General features: G+C 36.6%; 2 protein-coding genes across 3 annotated transcripts in view; one reads left to right on the top strand and one right to left on the bottom strand.

Moving 5' to 3' along the window:
* LOC121860413 (tyrosine-protein phosphatase non-receptor type 14-like) overlaps positions 1-10,766 on the top strand; it is a 53,896-nt gene extending 43,130 nt beyond the window's left edge. Inside the window, exons 21-22 of one of the 2 annotated variants that reach the window (XM_042357562.1) lie at positions 579-647; positions 10,687-10,766. In XM_042357562.1, the coding sequence (XP_042213496.1) occupies positions 579-613 (35 nt within the window). In that variant the 3' untranslated portion in view covers positions 614-647; positions 10,687-10,766. Of the gene's footprint in view, positions 1-578; positions 648-10,686 lie in introns of those variants that run through there. The other variant, XM_042357560.1, reaches the window with a different exon arrangement.
* The window catches only part of LOC121860434 (frizzled-9-like), a 42,255-nt gene continuing 26,359 nt past the window's right edge, over positions 3,695-19,590 (bottom strand). Inside the window, exons 5-12 of the mRNA XM_042357593.1 lie at positions 18,010-18,164; positions 17,730-17,841; positions 14,183-14,356; positions 13,496-13,688; positions 12,743-12,904; positions 12,666-12,701; positions 10,705-10,814; positions 3,695-10,018 (exon numbers count right to left, since the gene is read on the bottom strand). Coding sequence (XP_042213527.1) covers positions 9,776-10,018; positions 10,705-10,814; positions 12,666-12,701; positions 12,743-12,904; positions 13,496-13,688; positions 14,183-14,356; positions 17,730-17,841; positions 18,010-18,164 — 1,185 coding nt within the window. The 3' untranslated portion in view covers positions 3,695-9,775. The remainder of the gene's footprint in view (positions 10,019-10,704; positions 10,815-12,665; positions 12,702-12,742; positions 12,905-13,495; positions 13,689-14,182; positions 14,357-17,729; positions 17,842-18,009; positions 18,165-19,590) is intronic.

Consider the following 19,590-nt stretch of genomic DNA (forward strand, 5'->3'; position numbering starts at 1 on the left):
TAATGACGTAAATTTAATTGGGTCGTAAATTAACTAGGGTCTTAAATATGAATTGTTTTTGGTCAAACCATCATTATCGGAGACTTTACTGTAGTAATAGTAGTGTGTGTGGCTACACACACACACACACACACATATGTACAGGTAAAAGAAATAATTGTCCCAAGGGCAAACACAAAGGGAATATACATTTCTTTGCACACGAGAAAAAATGTAACTCCCGACCCGGTCAGCAAATGTTATTCACGGTTTTGGCAATTCACAGCCATTTTGAGACCCCAAACCCCCGCGAATTTTAAGGGTATGCTCTGTGTGTGTGCACATGTGTGTAGATACCTCCTGATGACTTGTGATCACTTCATGTTTACTGCCTCAAGAGTGCCAGCATCGAGGTTTTTGCAGATGCCTGTATACTCTTTGGCAGACAGTTTCACTGTAGACCACAGATGGTAGTAATTCAAGATCTGGTGGGTCTAAACTGTTCCATCACCATGTCATGTAGAAAGTTTAGCCTCCTCTTTTTGGGATGATTGGACGTGATGGTCCACAGTGACCATAAATCTCATCCTTTTTAACAGTGGGAGCCAAGTTAGTGAGGCAGACTTGTGTGTAGCGTTGTTTTACAGCCACGATGTCCTACATTAAAGGTAAGTACTTTAATATTACACGTACATGCATAAGTTATGTCTCTTTGATTGGCTTTTTGTCACAATTAAGCTATGCAAGAAGGCCAATCTTTCCTGTTGAATATATGGATGCTTGCATGGGTACAGTAACAAATAACTATAGTATCTTTAATGCCATCAAAAATAAACATGTTGCCAAAAGAAACTTCATCATTAGTACTGTACCTTGTAAATTTTGTAATTGTTTAAAAGATATATGAAAGTGGTGTTGGAAACGATGTTTAAGTAAGCACAATGAATGACAGGACATGGGATATTGTAATTCATGCCACGAAAAATTACATTAATTAAAATGGTTTTACAGCTCCTCCCTGACTTACGACCTACTAAACTTGCGTCCACCCGCACTTACGACCTGCCTCAGTCATACCAAAATTTAGTCAAATTATATATTTTCGAGTCCCAAAGTCAGTACACAGACAAAATTTTCATCTGTAATTCACTTTAAAATGGCTGGCAAGCTTAAAAGTGAGTGTTTTGTGGTGCTGAGAAGAAAAAGAGACACCCATTTTAGATTTTCTATGTATTATTTAAGCATTTCCGACTTACGACCTGGATGTCGGTGCCTAACCCCGTCGTAAGTCAGGGAGCAGCTGTAGTCCACTGAAGGCTCAACACTTTACCCTCAGATATAAAGAAATAATTTATATAATTTATTTATTTCATTTTATACATACAGGTAGTCCCCAACTTACGACTGACTCAACTTCATCAATCCGCACTTACGACCTGCTTTGACCATATGACCGTCCGCACATACGACCACCGCAGTCGTGACCAAAATTTTTTTTTCATGACACGCGCATTTTCTATACCGAAACGTTTTCGTCCCAGGCGAAAGCATGGCTTGGGTCACCGCGTGGTTACACTCAGTACAGCGCTTAGTTGGTGTTTGGCTATCGTATCCTATACCGATCGCGCTGTGTACTTACGTTATTATTGTATTTAATTGACTTTATAATGACTGGAAAGCGTACAAGTGAGAGTGCTGGTGGTGCTCAGAAGAAAAGGAGACAGGCAATTACTTTTGAGATGAAAATGAAGTTGTTAATGCAATATGAGAATGGAAAAACTGTAGCAACAATCTCAGGCGACCTAGGTTTCTCGCAATCGACCATATCCACTATTCTGAAGGACAAGGAATGTATTCGTGATGTAGTGAAAGGAACAACACCTATACAGTAAAGGGAATTATAATTTCGAAGAAAAGACAAGGTCCTATTCACAATATGGAAAAATTATTGGTGATGTGGATAGAAGACCAAATACAGAAGCGTGTACCCTTAAGCCTTCTAACCTTACAGGCTAAAGCAAGAAGCCTGTTCCAAAGCCTGAAGGAGCAGGCAGGAGATGAATGTGAGCAAACCTTTACAGCAAGTCATGGGTGGTTTAATAGATTTAAAAAATGCTGCAGTTTACATAATGTTAAGGTGAGTGGAGAGGCAGCTAGTGCTGATGTTGGTGCTGCCGAAGCTTTTAAGGAGGAGTTAGATGATGTGATTGTGGAAGGAAATTATTTGCCTGAGCAAATATTCAATGTGGATGAGACTGGATTATTGTGGAAGCGCATGCCTGAGCGGATATACATCCACAAAGAGGCAAAAACAATGCCAGGATTCAAGGACAGAATTACACTTGGGGGTGAATGTTGCTGGTTTCAAGCTAAAGCCCTTCATGATCTATCATTCAGAGAACCCCAGGGCTTTTAAACATGTCAGCAAGCACACACTGCCAGTGTTTTATCGCAGTAACAAGAAAGCCTGGATGACCATTGTACTGTTTGAGGATTGGTTCATGAATTGTTTCATTCCTCGAGCCAAGGAGTATTGTCTGCAACAACGGATTCCATTCAAGATTTTGCTGATTTTGGATAATGCTCCGGGACACCCACCACACCTGGACGACATGCACCCTGATGTTAAGGTAGTGTACATTCCACCTAACACTACCTCTGTCATCCAACCCATGGATCAAGGTGCTATTGCTGCCTTTAAAGCGTATTATTTACGTACGACCTTCACTCAGGTTGTTGCTGCTACTGAAGGTGAGAAAATGCTTAAGAGAGTTTTGGAAGGAGTACAACATTTTGTCATGTATAAAGAACATTAGTGCAGCACGGGATCAGGCTACAAAACATTGCATGAATGGAATATAGAAGAAAGTCCTGAGAAGATATGTGAACAATTTTAGAGGCTTTAATGAAAATGAAGTTATTTCGGATATTAGTAACAAGATAGTGGAGTTAGGTAAACAGCTTCAGTTAGAAATTGATAATGAAGATGTTGAACAGTTGGTTGAAAGTGTAGCAGAAGATCTCATTGAACTGGAAGCACACAAAGAGGAAGAAGCCAGTCTAAATGTAGAAGAAGGACCTGCACCCCCCAAAAAGTTTTCAGTGAAGCAAATGGCAGAGGCATTTGCTACAATTAATAAAGGAATGCAAATGTTTGATGGCATGGATCAAAATTATGAGCTTTTTGCCAAAGTTGACAGAATGATCCAAGATGCACTTGGTTGCTACAGAGAAATTTATAATGAAAAGAAAACGCAAACTGTGCAGTCTAAATTGGACATCTATTTTAAGAAGTCCCCCCAGTGCCGTCTTCTCACGCCCCACCAGTGCTGCCTCTTCACTCCCTCAAGATGATCCAATACCTTCAACCAGCAAGTTTCCACAGTACATAAACCTGTCTGAAGAAAGCGACATTGATGACCCACCCAGCCCTGTCTCCTCCTTTGCTTCGTCCAATTAATATGGTCTTCATGTATACCTGTGAATAGAAAATTATGGGGGCCCCGTGTGCATTCAGCTGACTACATTAAAGGTAAGTGTTCAGTCACACTATCCATTCCTCATTATTTATTACTTTTACTGTACTGTATTTCATTGCAGTTTTTTTTTTTTTAATCTATGTCGGACTTACGACCTGGATTTGGGTCCCTAACCCCGTCATAAGTCGGGGAGCACCCGTAGTCTTAGTGGTTAAGCAGCAGCAATACGAGATATGTCAAGGGTATGGATATATTAAAATTTATTTCACGAATACAGTATATATTGGTCACATTAAATATTTACAAAAATATTTACATAATTACAACAATTCTGTTACAACAAGGAATGCAAATTGAACGGTCATGTTAAACAACTGGTAGCTGTACAGTATCCAGAAAAAAAAGTATCTGCCAGGATGGGTCCGATGACTTCCGAAATGCTACAGGCAACTCGTGATATCCTGGGCAGGTTAGTATGCATGGCTCTGGCATACTGATACTATTACATTTGGTAACCAAACTTCATATTAATTATGCCGATATAAATACACATTCCATTAGTCATGTTATGCTATACAGTATACCAAAGTAAATGCATGTCCCAACATAGAGTGGACAGATACTTTCTGGGGATACTGTACATAAATCTTTGAAACGTCCTGATCAACATCATTTTCCATGATTGTATGGGTTAGCTGCACATGAATACAGAATAAGCATCACTAAGTAGTTTGTTGCTACTGATTTAACAAGATTTTAGGTTGTATACACCTAGAAATTTATACCCTTCATCAGACAATCACGAGTGTTGTTATCTATATGATACAATGATTCAGATTGACATTTTGTCAAACTGACAACTTTTAAAATTACAGTATCATTACACCCGAAGAACAAACATTGGTCTGGTTAACAGTTCTTTACAGAGCTTGTCGTTCACAATAATGTGGCAGTTGGATGTTAAACCTTTTGCCGGCAGCTCATGCTGTCCAAATCTTGCCTGTAGACAGGCTGATGCAAATTGCATCCTCCAAATTGTATAGGCTTTTCTATTTTTTTAATTTATGGGTAAAATTTTGTGACTTCTTTTTTTATTTTGTTATAAACTGAGTAAGTGATAAAAGAACAAAATAGCTGTATAAATGATTTGGGATGGTTGAAAATGGATGTGGAAAGATATCTTAGGTGTCAGTTTCAGCAATCAGGTTCATGAGATACCTCTCACTTCCAATGGTCTACATAGTGATGCAAATAGTGCCATCAGCTAGGGAAAGGGTTGAAGCTGGCTTCAGATAAACAATAGTGATGTTATACCAAGAAGGGGTAAAAAGTAATTAGTAGTTTTCCACTTGATGGAAATCTATAACACAAACACAATTTTCCCATTATATAATTGAAGATGCATTCTTAAGGTACTTTGCGTATTGACTTTAAAAAATAATCAAGGTATTCGACTATTTATTCAATAAGATAAATGTTTATTAACTCTACTTCTTGCAGCCTTGTAACATAAAAGAAGCTACTTGGTCATAAACAAATCAAGGTTATAATAAAATGGTATTCATGTTTTTTTCATTTAAAGTATGCATTCAATACTTTATTTCCTTATTTGAGTCAACCCAACTCTTCAAATGAGTTTGTGGGAGTTTGTTGAAGCAAAACTTCAGTCTACTTAGTTGGCCTAAGGTAACAGAAGGATGACCAAAATTTAACCAAACCCAGAGAGAGAAAAGGTCTGGTTTTTGGAGATCCAGATTTGAGGGTCTTTATGTATTCTAATAATCTTCACTCTGCCATTATTAAAAAAAAACTGGCTTACCACTGTGTGTAATAAACAAACTAACAAAATTCTTAAAAACGTAAAGGCCTATTCGTGCAGAGTAAAAAATGAAAATACTGTATTAATAACTTATTTACATTTGTTTTGCCCCAGTGAAGTGATTGAGCATGTTGGGCCGAGGTGTTAGGAGTGGAGCGGCATGGCTAGCTTGCCGTAAACTAAATAAAATGTGCATCTTCCATGATGACAAAGGCAACCGAGAACCCTATTGACGTGTGGATAGAGTTAAGTCTATCGAGACATGAATGCTAGAATTGGCTCACAATTTAATAAAACTGAAGGGCATCAGAGCCATATGAAGGATGTTTTACAGTCATACTAGTGATATTTTAAAGGTTAAATACATGCACCAAAAGGTTTACAATATTTTCATTTGTAAGGGAGTTTTCATTATTTTGGGGGACAAGATTTCTACTTAGGAATGCATCTCCAATTTCATAATGGATGTTAACAGAAAACTGGGTTCACATTGTGGAACTTTTTTTTTTTAAAGTATTCCTTCCAAAATGTGGGGATTATTACACTAATATAATTTTTATTTTATTTTTAATCTGTGGTTTACGCTTAACCCTGTTAATTCAGACTTTCCTAATTTGGATAATCTGGACTCTGTCTGTTCAATTCTTAAAACATTTGAGCTTATAAAAATGAAAGTTTAAGAATGCACCCGAGTTGAGTCGGACTAAACCAAAATATAGCATTAAAATTATACCGAAACTTATTCGATACATTCATTTAGCATAAAAGATAGTCAGAATTCAGCCTAAAGAAAAGCGTCATGAAATTCAGCCATTGAATAGCTGCCACTACACTCAATACACCCCAACCTTGGAAGATGTAAACAAAATTACATATGTTTTTAGTATACAGTCTTGTCATTCCATTTGTTTCATGGTTAATGGAACTTAGATGCAGTAAGGTACAGTACTGTATATTTGTAAAATGGCTGTAAATATGATAAACATGTATATTAATTCCTTTAAACTTCGTAACCTGAGAAACACCCCCTTGATCTAACATAAAATTGAATCTTCCTAATTGAGTTACAATAATTGGTCTGAATATCAAGGGTTTATGTTGAGTCACTGTACTGCTCAACCTTGAGTTTTACTTAGAGCATTTGATTGTCAATGGCACAAGTTTCCTCTCCTTTAATTAAACTTTTCTTCTGTAACATTCTCAAACCTAAATGGTTATTACAGAGCATTATACATACAATAAAATACAATTGCTTATATCATGGACCACATTAAAAATTTTGAGGTATAAACAAGTTTGAGCTTGTATGTGCAAGAGGCCTGGATATATTAGACATCTTTTCATATGTGAACTTCTTAATTGTACAATACAAATATCATACGATAAAAGAAGGTTGCATAGTTAAAACTTCCATTTTTAGTGTTAAACCTGAAACTTGCCTCAACCTTTACTTTAGGTGAATCTTAAGTCAACAGTTTAATGTTCAAATGTTAAAAACGGTATTTACAACTAAGCTGCTTTGTCCAGTTAGGAAGTTTATAACTACAAGAAAAGGTCTGTCAAATATTACCTCACACTGTCCAAGCTCCATCTAAGATTTTCCAAAATATATGAATAAAAATTTCATAATTAGAATGCTTTGCAGTATAAGAGATCTGTTTACATACTAAATAAATCTATACAAACACAAATAGGTGTATGCCTTTTTATATGGTAATTATTCTATATATGTGAGCTGTACATACATCTCTTATTAACATATTTACACATATACCAGTATTATGCAGACACTATACATGTACACTGTATACAAAAGAATAGATGAAGATAATAACAAAGATTGTACCCAATACCTTACAAACTCTAGGTTCATAGGCTATTTGAGGCGCTTGAACATATACTTTATCAACTTTAAAATATGAAGAAAATCATAATGAGATGTTATAGTACAGTGGTCTCCTGCAAATACTGATGGTTTGTCAAGAAAATATAAGCATAAGGAGTTAGGTGCATGTAGCTCAACAGAACTGGAAAATATGATGGGACAACATATGGGGAGGTGGTCTGGTCATTGATCAGCCAACGGTGGAGGAGTTTCTGTGTAGTTGTCTTGGAATGAAGAGATGAAATCATGTAGCAGTGCCCTTATTATGCAATGCTAGTGGTGATGGTTGGGTATAGTTCCACATAGTAGGGGGTTGGGTGAAATTTGATTCAACAGTCATTATTCAACAATGCCATTTGTACTAGAGAACTCACCTAGTGAAGGATTGTCCAAACCTCCATGTGACTGAGGCAATGATGTGATGTTTGTGACTTGAATATCGTATCTTGTAAACTAGATGCTTTGTTAACAGCTGACAAATTAGTTACATCTACTGTACTTGAGAGGTGTCTAATTCTTTATCTGGTTAACATATGCAAGTCATTTAATAGTTAAAAAGTATCCAATTCATTAAATATTTGGTTTGTCAAGTTAACCCATAGACAAAGCTTTCTCAACAATTGCCAAGCTAAACATGTTTAGCTAACAGGTGTCAAATAAGACAGCATGTTAGGCTAACAAGGTCTTAACAAGTAGGCACTCTTGATTTTATGCCGATTATTATTAATCAACTTATTGTTACATTAACCGTTTGCCTATGTAACAGATGTCTGGCTAATTATATGTACAACCATCAGTTTTACCATTAACAGTATGTCCACTTAAAATGCCAATGATGCAATGTAAATAATTTAAAAGTTTGTTATAAACACACGTGCAGTAACATACCCAGTTAACCTATGTCAAATTATATGAACATATGTTGTAAAATACTGTACTTTATTGGAGAGGGTGCAAATTCTTCTTTACTTAATCTCGTTATATTGATATCAGCACGATAACAAAATCAACATTGGTACATAATGCACCCCATATAGTCCACCACTTATTGACCAAATACTGACAGTCCAAAGCTGCCCTTTGACCTTCAGCTGTGACTTTTTCCTCCTGACACATACATAGTTGGTGTTATGCCTTTTCTAGTGATCATATACAATACAGTACTTCACATGGAGTTTCATCAAAATTCCTGTACACTGTAATTACTGTACTTCAATTACAATCTGCACATGGAATAGTTTACATACACTCTGAAAAACAAATAGACTCCCAGACAGATGGAAGGAGTCGAAGGTAACAGGGTATAAAAAGATACGGTTTCTGGAAATTCCCATTCATGGCCGAGTTTGTGACAAGATAAATTCATTTTACCCATATATGGCTGGCATTAATTAACAAGGATAAGGGAAACAAACCTGAATAGTAAGCATAATGGTCTTCACCATGGGCTTGAGTAATTGCTTGAACACATAAATTTTATGAGATGGGTGTTATCCAGTGTGACTACCAAACGTCACAGGTTTCCTCCACGTCCTTCAGTTACCTCCTGTACTAACCCTGGACAGTAAAATTGATAACAAAGAACAGACCAACCACCCAAACAGCTAGTACTGTAAGCTGACAAGCGGTGAAACAATAAATTATAAACATTAGGGATTCACACTAAGACCTGTGGTTAATAATCTAAGATTGAACCTGTACTATTTGCTGAATATAACTGTAAATTGGACAAAGAGCAAAGAGAGCCTTCAATGAGTTTCTATGCCATAAACTCTGTTCTGGAGCTATGACAGACTAAATATTCAAAACACATAACATTGCTGCATCACATCATTTGTGAGAACTTTGACACAACTTTGGCCTCTTACCACATGGGTGATGTTTTGCACTCATTTCTGGGCATCCATGACAATATATTCTTTATACAGGTATTGTCATAACAATGTTCCATTACTATTTAAGTAAGCCTGATGCTATACAAGGACTGTATTACAGAGCATAAAGGGTAGAAATAACCCCCAAAAAAAATAAGCTGGATGGGCTCAATGTGCTCACCACAACTTCTTGGACCCCCCCATTTTGATATTCCAGGATCCGCTCCTGCATTTGTATATGCGTCAATTACCGTAGTATGAAATTAAGAAGCATTTAATTTGCTCAAATGTGGGATGAAGGTGGCATAGTTTAGACGACCATAGAGATACATATGCCTTTTTGGCAGTGCTATTTTGTCTTTAATATACCATTGTAGCCAGGGTAAAAACAAGCAGTGAATAATTTGACTGCAATGGGGGCAGGTATCTAGCAATAATTTAGTTTAGTTTCAAAGTACAATGTTGTGTGTAAGTCACAAAGCAAAAGTGAACAATATACCATCATGGAATGGAGAACCAATTTTTTACATTCAAATGCTGAGGAAGTCACATTTCAGCAATATGTAAAGATTTTACTGGAGCACTACACTAACTAAACTTATGATCATTAAAGCTAAAGCTATTGTACTCCATTATATTATATACATACTTGTATTTATAAAAAAAACCTAAATAAACGAAAATTGGTTGAGAAAAAAAAATAGTTATAACAACTGTACATACATTAAAGATACTAACTTTAAACTTGAGACAAGTGTATGGTTGTTGGACCCTGCAACCTGACAGGGAACTGTGGCAAATCGGCAGATTGTTGGGATAATGGTTGCTGCATTCTACTTCCTTGAAGATTCTGGTGCTGACCATCTGTTTTCTTAATAATGTTCACTATCTGGTTTGGAGGATGGTAAATGTGACCATCCTTCTTTCTCAAGGCTTGGTGATGACCACACACACCTTTGAAGAACTTCTGCCACAGCAGTACCTAATGAAATAACAATCGTTTTCATCTTTTTTTTTAACTCTTTCAAACCTTTTCCCTCATGTAGGATACTAGAAACAAAAGTACACACACACACACACACACTGTAATTCACTCATTCTCACTGCTTTACAATATGCATTTTTTCTATGGTACTCCCAATCCGCAAGCAAGCCAGTAAATCCTTCCCCAAAATTCACTCGACATTTTCTTCAATCACTTACGCATACTACAGTTACCTGGATGTCCATCCTCCTCACTTTTATTGTATCTCTAACCCCATCCTTCCACTCTCTCTCCTATCAGTGAAGGAATTTTAAATGAGTAGTGAAGCACAAGCGAGTGTGATTATTGTATGTGCATGGGGTAGTGAGGGAAATAAAGATAGTGTGCTTAAAGGAATTGAAAAATATTGGTGAATTAGAGACAGGGTGTGCAATTAAAGGAATCTTAAGATAAATGCTAGGCAGATTAATGCAAGAGTATTCACAAGGAAAGAAGGCGACATATATATATATATATATATATATATATATATATATATATATATATATATATATATATATATATATATATATATATATATATATATATATATATATATATATATATATATATCTATATATATATATATATATATATCAATGATGATGCTTTGGATGATTTACCAGCATAGACACACATCTTACCGTCTTGGAAGACCAGATCCACATTCCTGTTGTGATGCCCACAACCAGCGACATGAAGACTTTAAGCATGAAGATCTCCACAGATGGGATGCTCTGCTCCAGCGTACACTCTGCCATTACAAGTTAACAGAATATTGTGTGAAATGAAAAAAAAAAAGTGATGAGGAGCGTTATACAGTAATATCTCCGTTGGCCGGAATCACTCAAACTAGGAACTCTCCGATAACCGGAATTTAAATTTTCTCAGAAAATTTTTCCCAATGCCAGAATTTTTCGGAAAATTCCATCTTTTGGAAATGATTTTCCAAGGGGGAAAATTCTGAAGTTCCCATACCGGAAAATTCCGGGGATGGGGAATATTTTTCTGGGTTCGAGAGATGATGTAATGGGCAATTTCTGGAACTTCCAAGAACTTTTTACCATTACCTTGAAAATTCCAGGGATGGTGGATTTTTCCGGCTTTGAGAGGTCATCTCATTACCCGGAAATCTCTCATTCCTGGAAGTGTTCTGCACCAATTGTTCTGGCTAACGGAGAAATCACTGTACAGGTAGTTCTGCTATGCTTCGATAATTGTGTTCTTGTAAAATATCGTGTTCTAGAAAATGGGCAATAGAAATACGGGCTTATGGAGAAAATAGGGTTAGGTGCAGATTACCGAATCGAAAAAATTTAGTAGTTAGCCTAACACAAAGGATAGCACAGTCTAAATAAATGTTATTCATATCTAATAATGAAATCATACAGTAAATTTAACACTTTACCTTGAAAAAAATATAGATGTAACTTGATGGGGAGAAGGGTGATTTTGAGGTTGATAACATCGCTTCTTGTGTTATATCCTTTCTTTCGATAATCACGGAATTCTATCATCAGAATGCTTTTTGGAGATATTTTCTTTCCATATTCTGATTAATACCTAATTGAATGGCAAAAATGGCGTTATAGCAAACAAGGTCGCGTTATACAAATATTGTTCGATTCATAATTTAGAGCAAATTGCTATCAAAACCGCGTTATATGAGGCTCCTGTATAGGTCTTAGTACAACTCGCCAGAGCAGCCTGAAAATACTACTTAATTGAGGTTTCTCCTCCCTATTGAAAAGGTAATCAGATAATCCAAAGGTGCCTATAAAATTGTGTGGTTCTATTCTGGATACTGTTTTGCTAATGTCTATCAAATGTGGAAGGGACAAAAGTATAAATGTTCTGTACAAACAAATCAAAATGCGATCTGCATGCACAGTAAGAGCAGTTATAATTTACTTGGAATAATATCATTTGACAAATTAGGAATCGGGGTCACTAAACTGTGGTACAAAATATAATACTATACATAATACAATCAATTCTGCACCTTTCATGGTATGATACACAGGAGTAAACCTAATCCATAAAATGTTCTTAGAGGGAAATTACAGCTTTAATAGGTAGAAAGATAATACTGTATATATATTGGTTACACAATGATTGAGTCGAGACATACCGCTTCCGTTCACATACAATGACACATAAGTGGAGACCGACACCATTGCATTATGTAGGATTCAGGAGACTAGGTTGACCCTTCCGCATATAGTGACAAGTGAAGGTGAATCGACTGAATTTGAGGGAGGATTTGAATGATAGGGATGCTAGCAAGGCTTCAACAACCCATGCATCCACCTACACAACCACCACATAGGATTGGAGTGATCTTTCCTTCTGGAATCATGATTTTGTTTATAGGATAAAGAGATTGAAATGTTTTAGCAATTATTTTTAAATCGCAATATTCACCCGGCCAACAGTTATGACCATGATTATGCATTCACCATTCTTAAAAGGTTAAATCTAGAATTAGCTTTGTCATTATATTGCATGCCTGTTAATCATCTAATCACTTCCATTCCCATTTTAATAATCAAAGAACTAAAAAGAGTACTGCTGTAAGGCAACACTCACCTGAATTATATTATACCTCGGTGATACTGTCTATGTGCTATCTCGCTTCTATGTAGTCCTGCACTACACTGCAAAGTTGCCACAGATGCCATCACTCTCCATTGTTGGCGGTTAGTACTAAGTAAACATTGCAGGCGATGACACACACAGCAGGAACAGTGTATAGGACAGAAAACACACCAATGCGCACCATCAACTTCCTGTTTATTGATTTAGTTCCATGGTAAGATGTAGTAGCCATGGGTAAATTTGTCCCTGTTGAAAAGGCAATGGTTCAAGTTTTGGGTCTAACTTGCTCTTAGGAGAAGCATGCCCCCTCCCCCCAATGGCAAATGTGGATCCACCCCTGAGAGGGAATACTGTACATGTTGACAATAATTATACCAAGAGACTCTAACAAGATAGTTAAATTAAACACTCAAGTCACTTATGCTTGTGTCAGGGAAGGATACATCACTTCTGATACATAGACTGCACTACACCCCCCATATATATATATATATATATATATATATATATATATATATATATATATATATATCCACACACACACACATACACACATACACATATATATATATATTATATATATATACACATACACACACACACATCACACACACACACACACACACACACACACACACACACACACATATATATAATATATATATTTTATATATATTATATATATATATATATATATATATATTTATATATATATATATATATATATATATATATATATATATATATATATATATATATATATATATATATATATATATATATATATATATATATATATATATATATATATATATATAATAATAATAATTTAGTTACCTCCACTAATCTGTGAATTATCCACCTCTTTCTTGATTGCCCGACGGATCCGAAACAAAGCCACAAATCCAAAGGCAATGAAGAGAGTGCCTATGGCTAAGACCGAAGACAATGGAGCCACCACAAAACTCATATGAGCCCACTGGTGTACATTGCCAACGTAACACAGACCAACAAGCTCATCCCCATCAACCTGAAAATATAATTACTGCTGTTGAAGTTTGTCAATTACAGTATTGATCTAATAACACATTTTTCACCTTGTACCATACCATCATCCACACTTCTCCTCTAATGGTAGCCCCACTACACACATGAGAGGCTTACTACCCAAAGGGAGGAATGAAGGTGTGTCCATGTCCTCCGTCTCTGGGTTCAGTTAAAAAAAAAAAGATGGAACCAATGCTTTAATTATGGCTTACTACCTGGCAGCTCATGTATCTTAAGCTCGTTAGAGAGCGTGGAGGTGGTTCTTGAGTATATATAGTCCTGTTAGTTCACCCAACAGCAGAGCGAGGGTCAATAACCTTCAAAATTAATTGGTGAAGATAATTTGAGAATCTTCCCATATAGCCATAGTTTGAAAATTAACTATTACAGTTAATAAGTTTTCAGGGAGAAGGTAGATATCAAGCAAATCTGAGTACACATTCCATAAAGTCAACATACATGAGGGCTAAAACCTACCTGCTTGAGAGTGAGGATGAGTATTGTGGATATAGCAGGCAGACCCCATGCAGCAGCATGGAAATATGAAGCATAAGCCTGTAGAGCCTCTGGTGACCACTTCTTACCAGCAGATAGGAACCAGGTTAAAGTTAACACCATCCACCAGATCCCTGAGGCCATCCCAAAGTAATACTGAAATAAATATACATTTTAATAAAAGTCAGACAAGAATATAAAACAAAAACTTACCAAGCTTCCTCATTTTTAAAATGATGAAAGTACAGTATTGTACACTAAAATAAAAAACTGGAATATGACACATGGAATATACTACAGTATATCTATCTACATGCAAAAAAGAAATCCACTTTGCATCATCTCACTGGTGCACACAAGTATCATTAAAAGCTAGATTAAGTGAAATCAGCCCTAAGCATGGATTACTGCAATGTCTGCATTTATTGCAATTCCTGTACCGTCCAAGGTAAATATTATAGGGGCTTTTATTTTGAATTTTCAACTTTCTTTCACAGCCTCTGGCTAGCCAGTCACCTTGGCGACACCCAGGATGTAAACCTGGGTATACCACATGGTCACACATTGTATGACATTACAGTAGTGGTTTTTTATAGACCAAGTAATGGAGGTTGTACTTGATAGGGGTAGTAGCCTAGTAGCTACCACAATCAACAAAAAATTCACCTGCCATATGCACCAATGAGGATAGTTATTGTTTGCCCTATATCCTATCATTTTTTGGTATTATAGACAATGACCATTATACAATAGGATTAGGGACCTCAAAAAGCCACGATAAGTGATTAATCTCATATATTAACAACTTATGGGGAAAAATAGGTTCCATTCCTGAGCCCCTGCAGTGCCCAAACAAGTTTTATATCCTGCTGCTATAATGATTAAATAATGTCTAAATATCTCAAATAATTTATAAATATAAAAACATCAATAAATTTATATAAAAAAAAAGTGTTTAATTTAACCTACATGATTATGTGTGTGTGTGGACTTGGCAGGTCATTAAATTAGAGATCACCATAGCTACATCACCTGACCTATCCTATCGGGCCCCCAAAAAAAGATGAACATTTCTTTCTTCTGTGGTAGTTAGTGTCAGAATGTGAGAAAGGAAGGGGGGAGCAGGAGAGGAGTGCGGCATCGGGGTGGTGTGAGGCGGTGGTGGGTGGTGTGAGGCGGTGGTGGGTGGTGTGAGGCGGTGGGTGGTGTGAGGCGGTGGGTGGTGGATATGAAAAACAATAAATAAAAGAAATGATTCTCATATTGTCAAAAATAAAGATAATAACAATTTTTTATGTTTGTGTGTGCCGATTGTGGGAAGGAACAGCGAGGGAGGTGCAGGACTGGGATCTCATCCTCCCTACTGGACCAAGCTGTGAGTACTTTGTTATTTTTCAACTCATATTTTTGGGGTAGATACCTTGATTTTTATTTTTTTAATGTCAATACACAGACAATCGTTCATGCAAAATGTACAGTATATCTGTGCAGGTGGGGGTCGATATGCTCTGAAATTTTCGAGTGACTAGTGACAGCCCTCATATACCAAAATTTATTGTCCATGGTCTCATATTGTTTCCCACGAAGTATGCAGATAGTTGTTTTAGCTACTGTACCCAAAAAAATTCATAAGGTCAAAAACAAGGATTAAATATTTATTGTGCGAGAGCTAGCAAAAGCGAGTGAGGGGAGGAGTTCTCTCACGGCTCTGCTGTCTCGTGCTAGTGATGAGATTGCCAAGTAGCAACTCAGATTTTTTCTTTTCTTTTATTTATTATTATTATTTTTATTTATTCCTCATTTACTGGTAAGTAGAGCATACAGTGGGTATTTATGTACAAAAAATAGCTTCTTCCACAAGCAAACCATCCTCTGGGCAATGTGACACATTCAACTGCTTAGCCTGACTTTTCTTCCACATGGGGGAGGGAGGTTTCAACAACCTTACTAGTTACTGTACTCAAGAGGTTGAAGAATACAGTTTTGTGTAATAATGTCTACTTAAATGCTCTATATACAGCACTGCAATTATTAAAAACTTTTTTTTTACATAATGTGCACCATTTTTTGCTAAGAATGTAGAGCTACTATGCTCACTACAAAGAAGTATTATGTGTAGGCTTGACACCATAGTGAGAACACTGACTAACAATTCACCTGAACTAGACTTGCATCAAGGTTGTGAATAATGTAAGAATCCTCAATATGGTGCCTTGGTGATGCAATAGCCCAGGTGACCTCCGACAGATTTAATTTATTTTTTAATTAACTTTATATCTACCAGTTCAGAGGAGGATTATTCGAAAAAAAAAACTATCTTGATTGACAAGACATCTTAAGAGTACTTTTCAAATGTTAAAATCATTTTTTAAAGCAGTCCCTGAGAAGTACAGTAGTGGTGGATACAGTATACTGTACTTTATAATGGCATATGGGAAATCAAATTACATCATACAAAAATTTATCTTTAATTTAAAATCAGATTTGTAACAACTGAATGCAGAATAAGGAAAAAAAAAGTTAGTGAATGCAGAGCAAGCCTAAAACAAAAATGCGAGTTAAATTTAACCCTGGTACGATGCCCACATACATAGCACAGCTGTACAAAGTATAGCAGGTTGGCTTTTCAATCTACATAGGTTTTTGTTGTTGCAGTTATAAAGCAGTTAGTAGTTACTAAGCAATGAGGAAATGGCAAGTGTTTAAAAGCAGATCATTAAAGACCATCACTTTTAATACAGGTGTACCCCGAAAACCGACGTCCCATTAACTGCAGCTTCTCATAACCGACAATTACATACAGTATAGGGGAAATACCCCTCAAGTTTCAGTGATACCCCAGAGATCTGACGATTGATAGAGGAGCGGCAGAGCTGTTTTGAATTAGGTAAGCAGTGGCGTGGTGTGAATTCTTGCCATGAGATGGCTCTGCGCACTGCCCTGACTCATTCTTGCCATCTTTGCTCATGTTTACACTTACTATGCGTCTCTGACCGTGCTTTTTTTTTATTTTCAACTCAATGTGTTACTCAATCATGCCTAAACACCCCAGTGATAGTTCTTCTTGTGCTGGGCTGCTTGATGTAATAGGCACAATAAGAGTGGTGATGGAGTAGCAAAGATTGGTAGAAACTTGAACTTGCCACCCCAGACCGTCTCTACCATCCTCAACACAGGTATATAAGTCTCAATTTATGCTTTACATTGCTTATTTTAAGGCTTATTATGCTGGCTTCATTTGTCTGCTTTATTTTATTGTTTGACAGTGTGCACAGCAAAGATATATCAAGGGTAGATGGGAGTTTTTGGAATGTGGCAGGTCCCTAACCCCCTGAAATTATGTTCATATGGGATGAATTGCTTCGATAACCATCGATCACTAACCATTGGCTTTTACCGGTACTCCTGTATATGCAAGTGGATGACCTTTCTAGGATCACACCTCTGCTGATAGAGCTTTCTCTTATGTGCTTCCCTCAAGGATGATCTACAGTTGCAAGATTTTCAACCTAAACTCCTGAAAACTGACCTGCAAAATAAAGGTGATGATGCATCCTGATGACTGTAGACCCTCCACAGCCAGGTGTGATACCCCACTCTGTGACACCTCACAAGACAGCACCTCCAGTGGTACTACCAGCCTGGAACAAGAGATAATCTCCTAAGACTGCATACTTGGTTCATTAATTGATTAATGTAAATATATACAGTACAGTATGTCAATCAGTTCATCACCAAATAATTTTTCTTTGCCAATTGAGAGGGGTGAGCCCTAGATAAACCATGTGAACAAATCTGAAACAACTCACCTGGACAAGTAAGCAAGGCAATAAAGGAGATAACACAGTGACAAGCATATAATGGGCCTCTCAGGGTAACGGAACCTGGCAGGTTCAAGCCAGAAGGTCAGAACAGTGAACAGCGTTGACACAAAGCATAGCCCTGCCCATACCAGCATCCACACCTGCAGGAGTTGTGAGTATAGTAGCAGTAAAAACTCAGAAAAGGTGCCAAAAAAAGTTTTGTCATGGGCCAGTTGATGAATACCACCTACATCTGAATTAAAATGGGGTCCCGACTGTCAAAATTCATAACTTTAAGTTCCTTTAACAAATATTTAGGGGCACATGGGATATATTCTTTTAAAGTCACATACTAAAACCTATCAGAACAAAGTGATAACAGTTAATCCTGTATGGCTAATACAGGTTGACAACCCTTTATCCGAAATTCCGAAAACTGAAAAGCTCTGAGAACCGAAAAAAAATTTTGTGGAGCAATTTTTTTTATTTTTTTTTATTATGGGTATTAGCCCACCCGGGCACATGTCACTGACCCACATCAGGGCCTGGGGGTAAAAATGTAATAGTAATAATAATTATAATAATACAGGTACAGTGGTCCCTCGGTTAACGAGCGCCTCGGTTAACGAGATTTCGCTTAACGAGTTACCTTCCATAAGATTCTTAACTTCGGTTAACGAGCAATCCCTCGATTAACGAGTTTCTTACGAGCTGACCTGAACATGTTTTCGCTTGCATTTGGCGGTCCACCAGCTGTAGTATTAGTCCGCCAGTACAGTAATCGGTTCTAGGGTTTAAATTCCTTACCATTTTAGTAAATATCAAGAAGTTTATACTATTCAATAATTTTAAAAGTTTAATATTAAATTTTTTAGTAATTTTAACAATTATTGAACATGCCATCCAGCCTGCCAACACACCATACAGGCGTCAGTCTTTGTGTCTTTTCAGTGGAGGTAACATCTTGCTTGAGACTCTCTTCAACTAAATGCTTTTTTTCTGTGTTTGCAAGCAAATTATTGGTCATTTTGAAATTTATTTTACATATTGACAATATATAATGCAGTGCAGTGTTGATTTAAAGAACATAATCTTGAATTACACCAAGAGAACTAAAATTTTATGGGTGAAATGGCACCATGGGGTGACTTCTCTTCCACCCCAATGCCTTCTCTTCTCCTCCATCCCCATTCTAATTCCCATCATCATCATCATCATCCAGGAGCCTTCTACATACACACCTCAAAGTAAGTGTACTTTTCTACCTTTTTTGTTGAATTTAGGCAATTTTCGGTGAGCTGGAACCAATTACCCCAAAACCCATTGAAACAATGGTTTCGGTTAACGAGTTTTTCGGTTAACGAGTTTTTCGGTTAACGAGCAACCTTCTAGAACGGATTGTGCTCGTTAACCGAGGGACCACTGTAATAATAATAATGATAATACAGTAATAATAATAATTATTCATAGTAAATAAAAATTTTAATAAAAAATACACAAAAATAAAATAAGAATGATAACAATAATAATAATAATAATAAAGAAATACAAGAATGAAAAAAAAGATCAAAAGAGAAACATGACCTA

Source organism: Homarus americanus, unplaced genomic scaffold, assembly GCF_018991925.1.
Source record: "Homarus americanus isolate GMGI-L3 unplaced genomic scaffold, GMGI_Hamer_2.0 scaffold28051, whole genome shotgun sequence".
In the NCBI taxonomy this organism is placed as follows: domain Eukaryota; kingdom Metazoa; phylum Arthropoda; class Malacostraca; order Decapoda; family Nephropidae; genus Homarus; species Homarus americanus.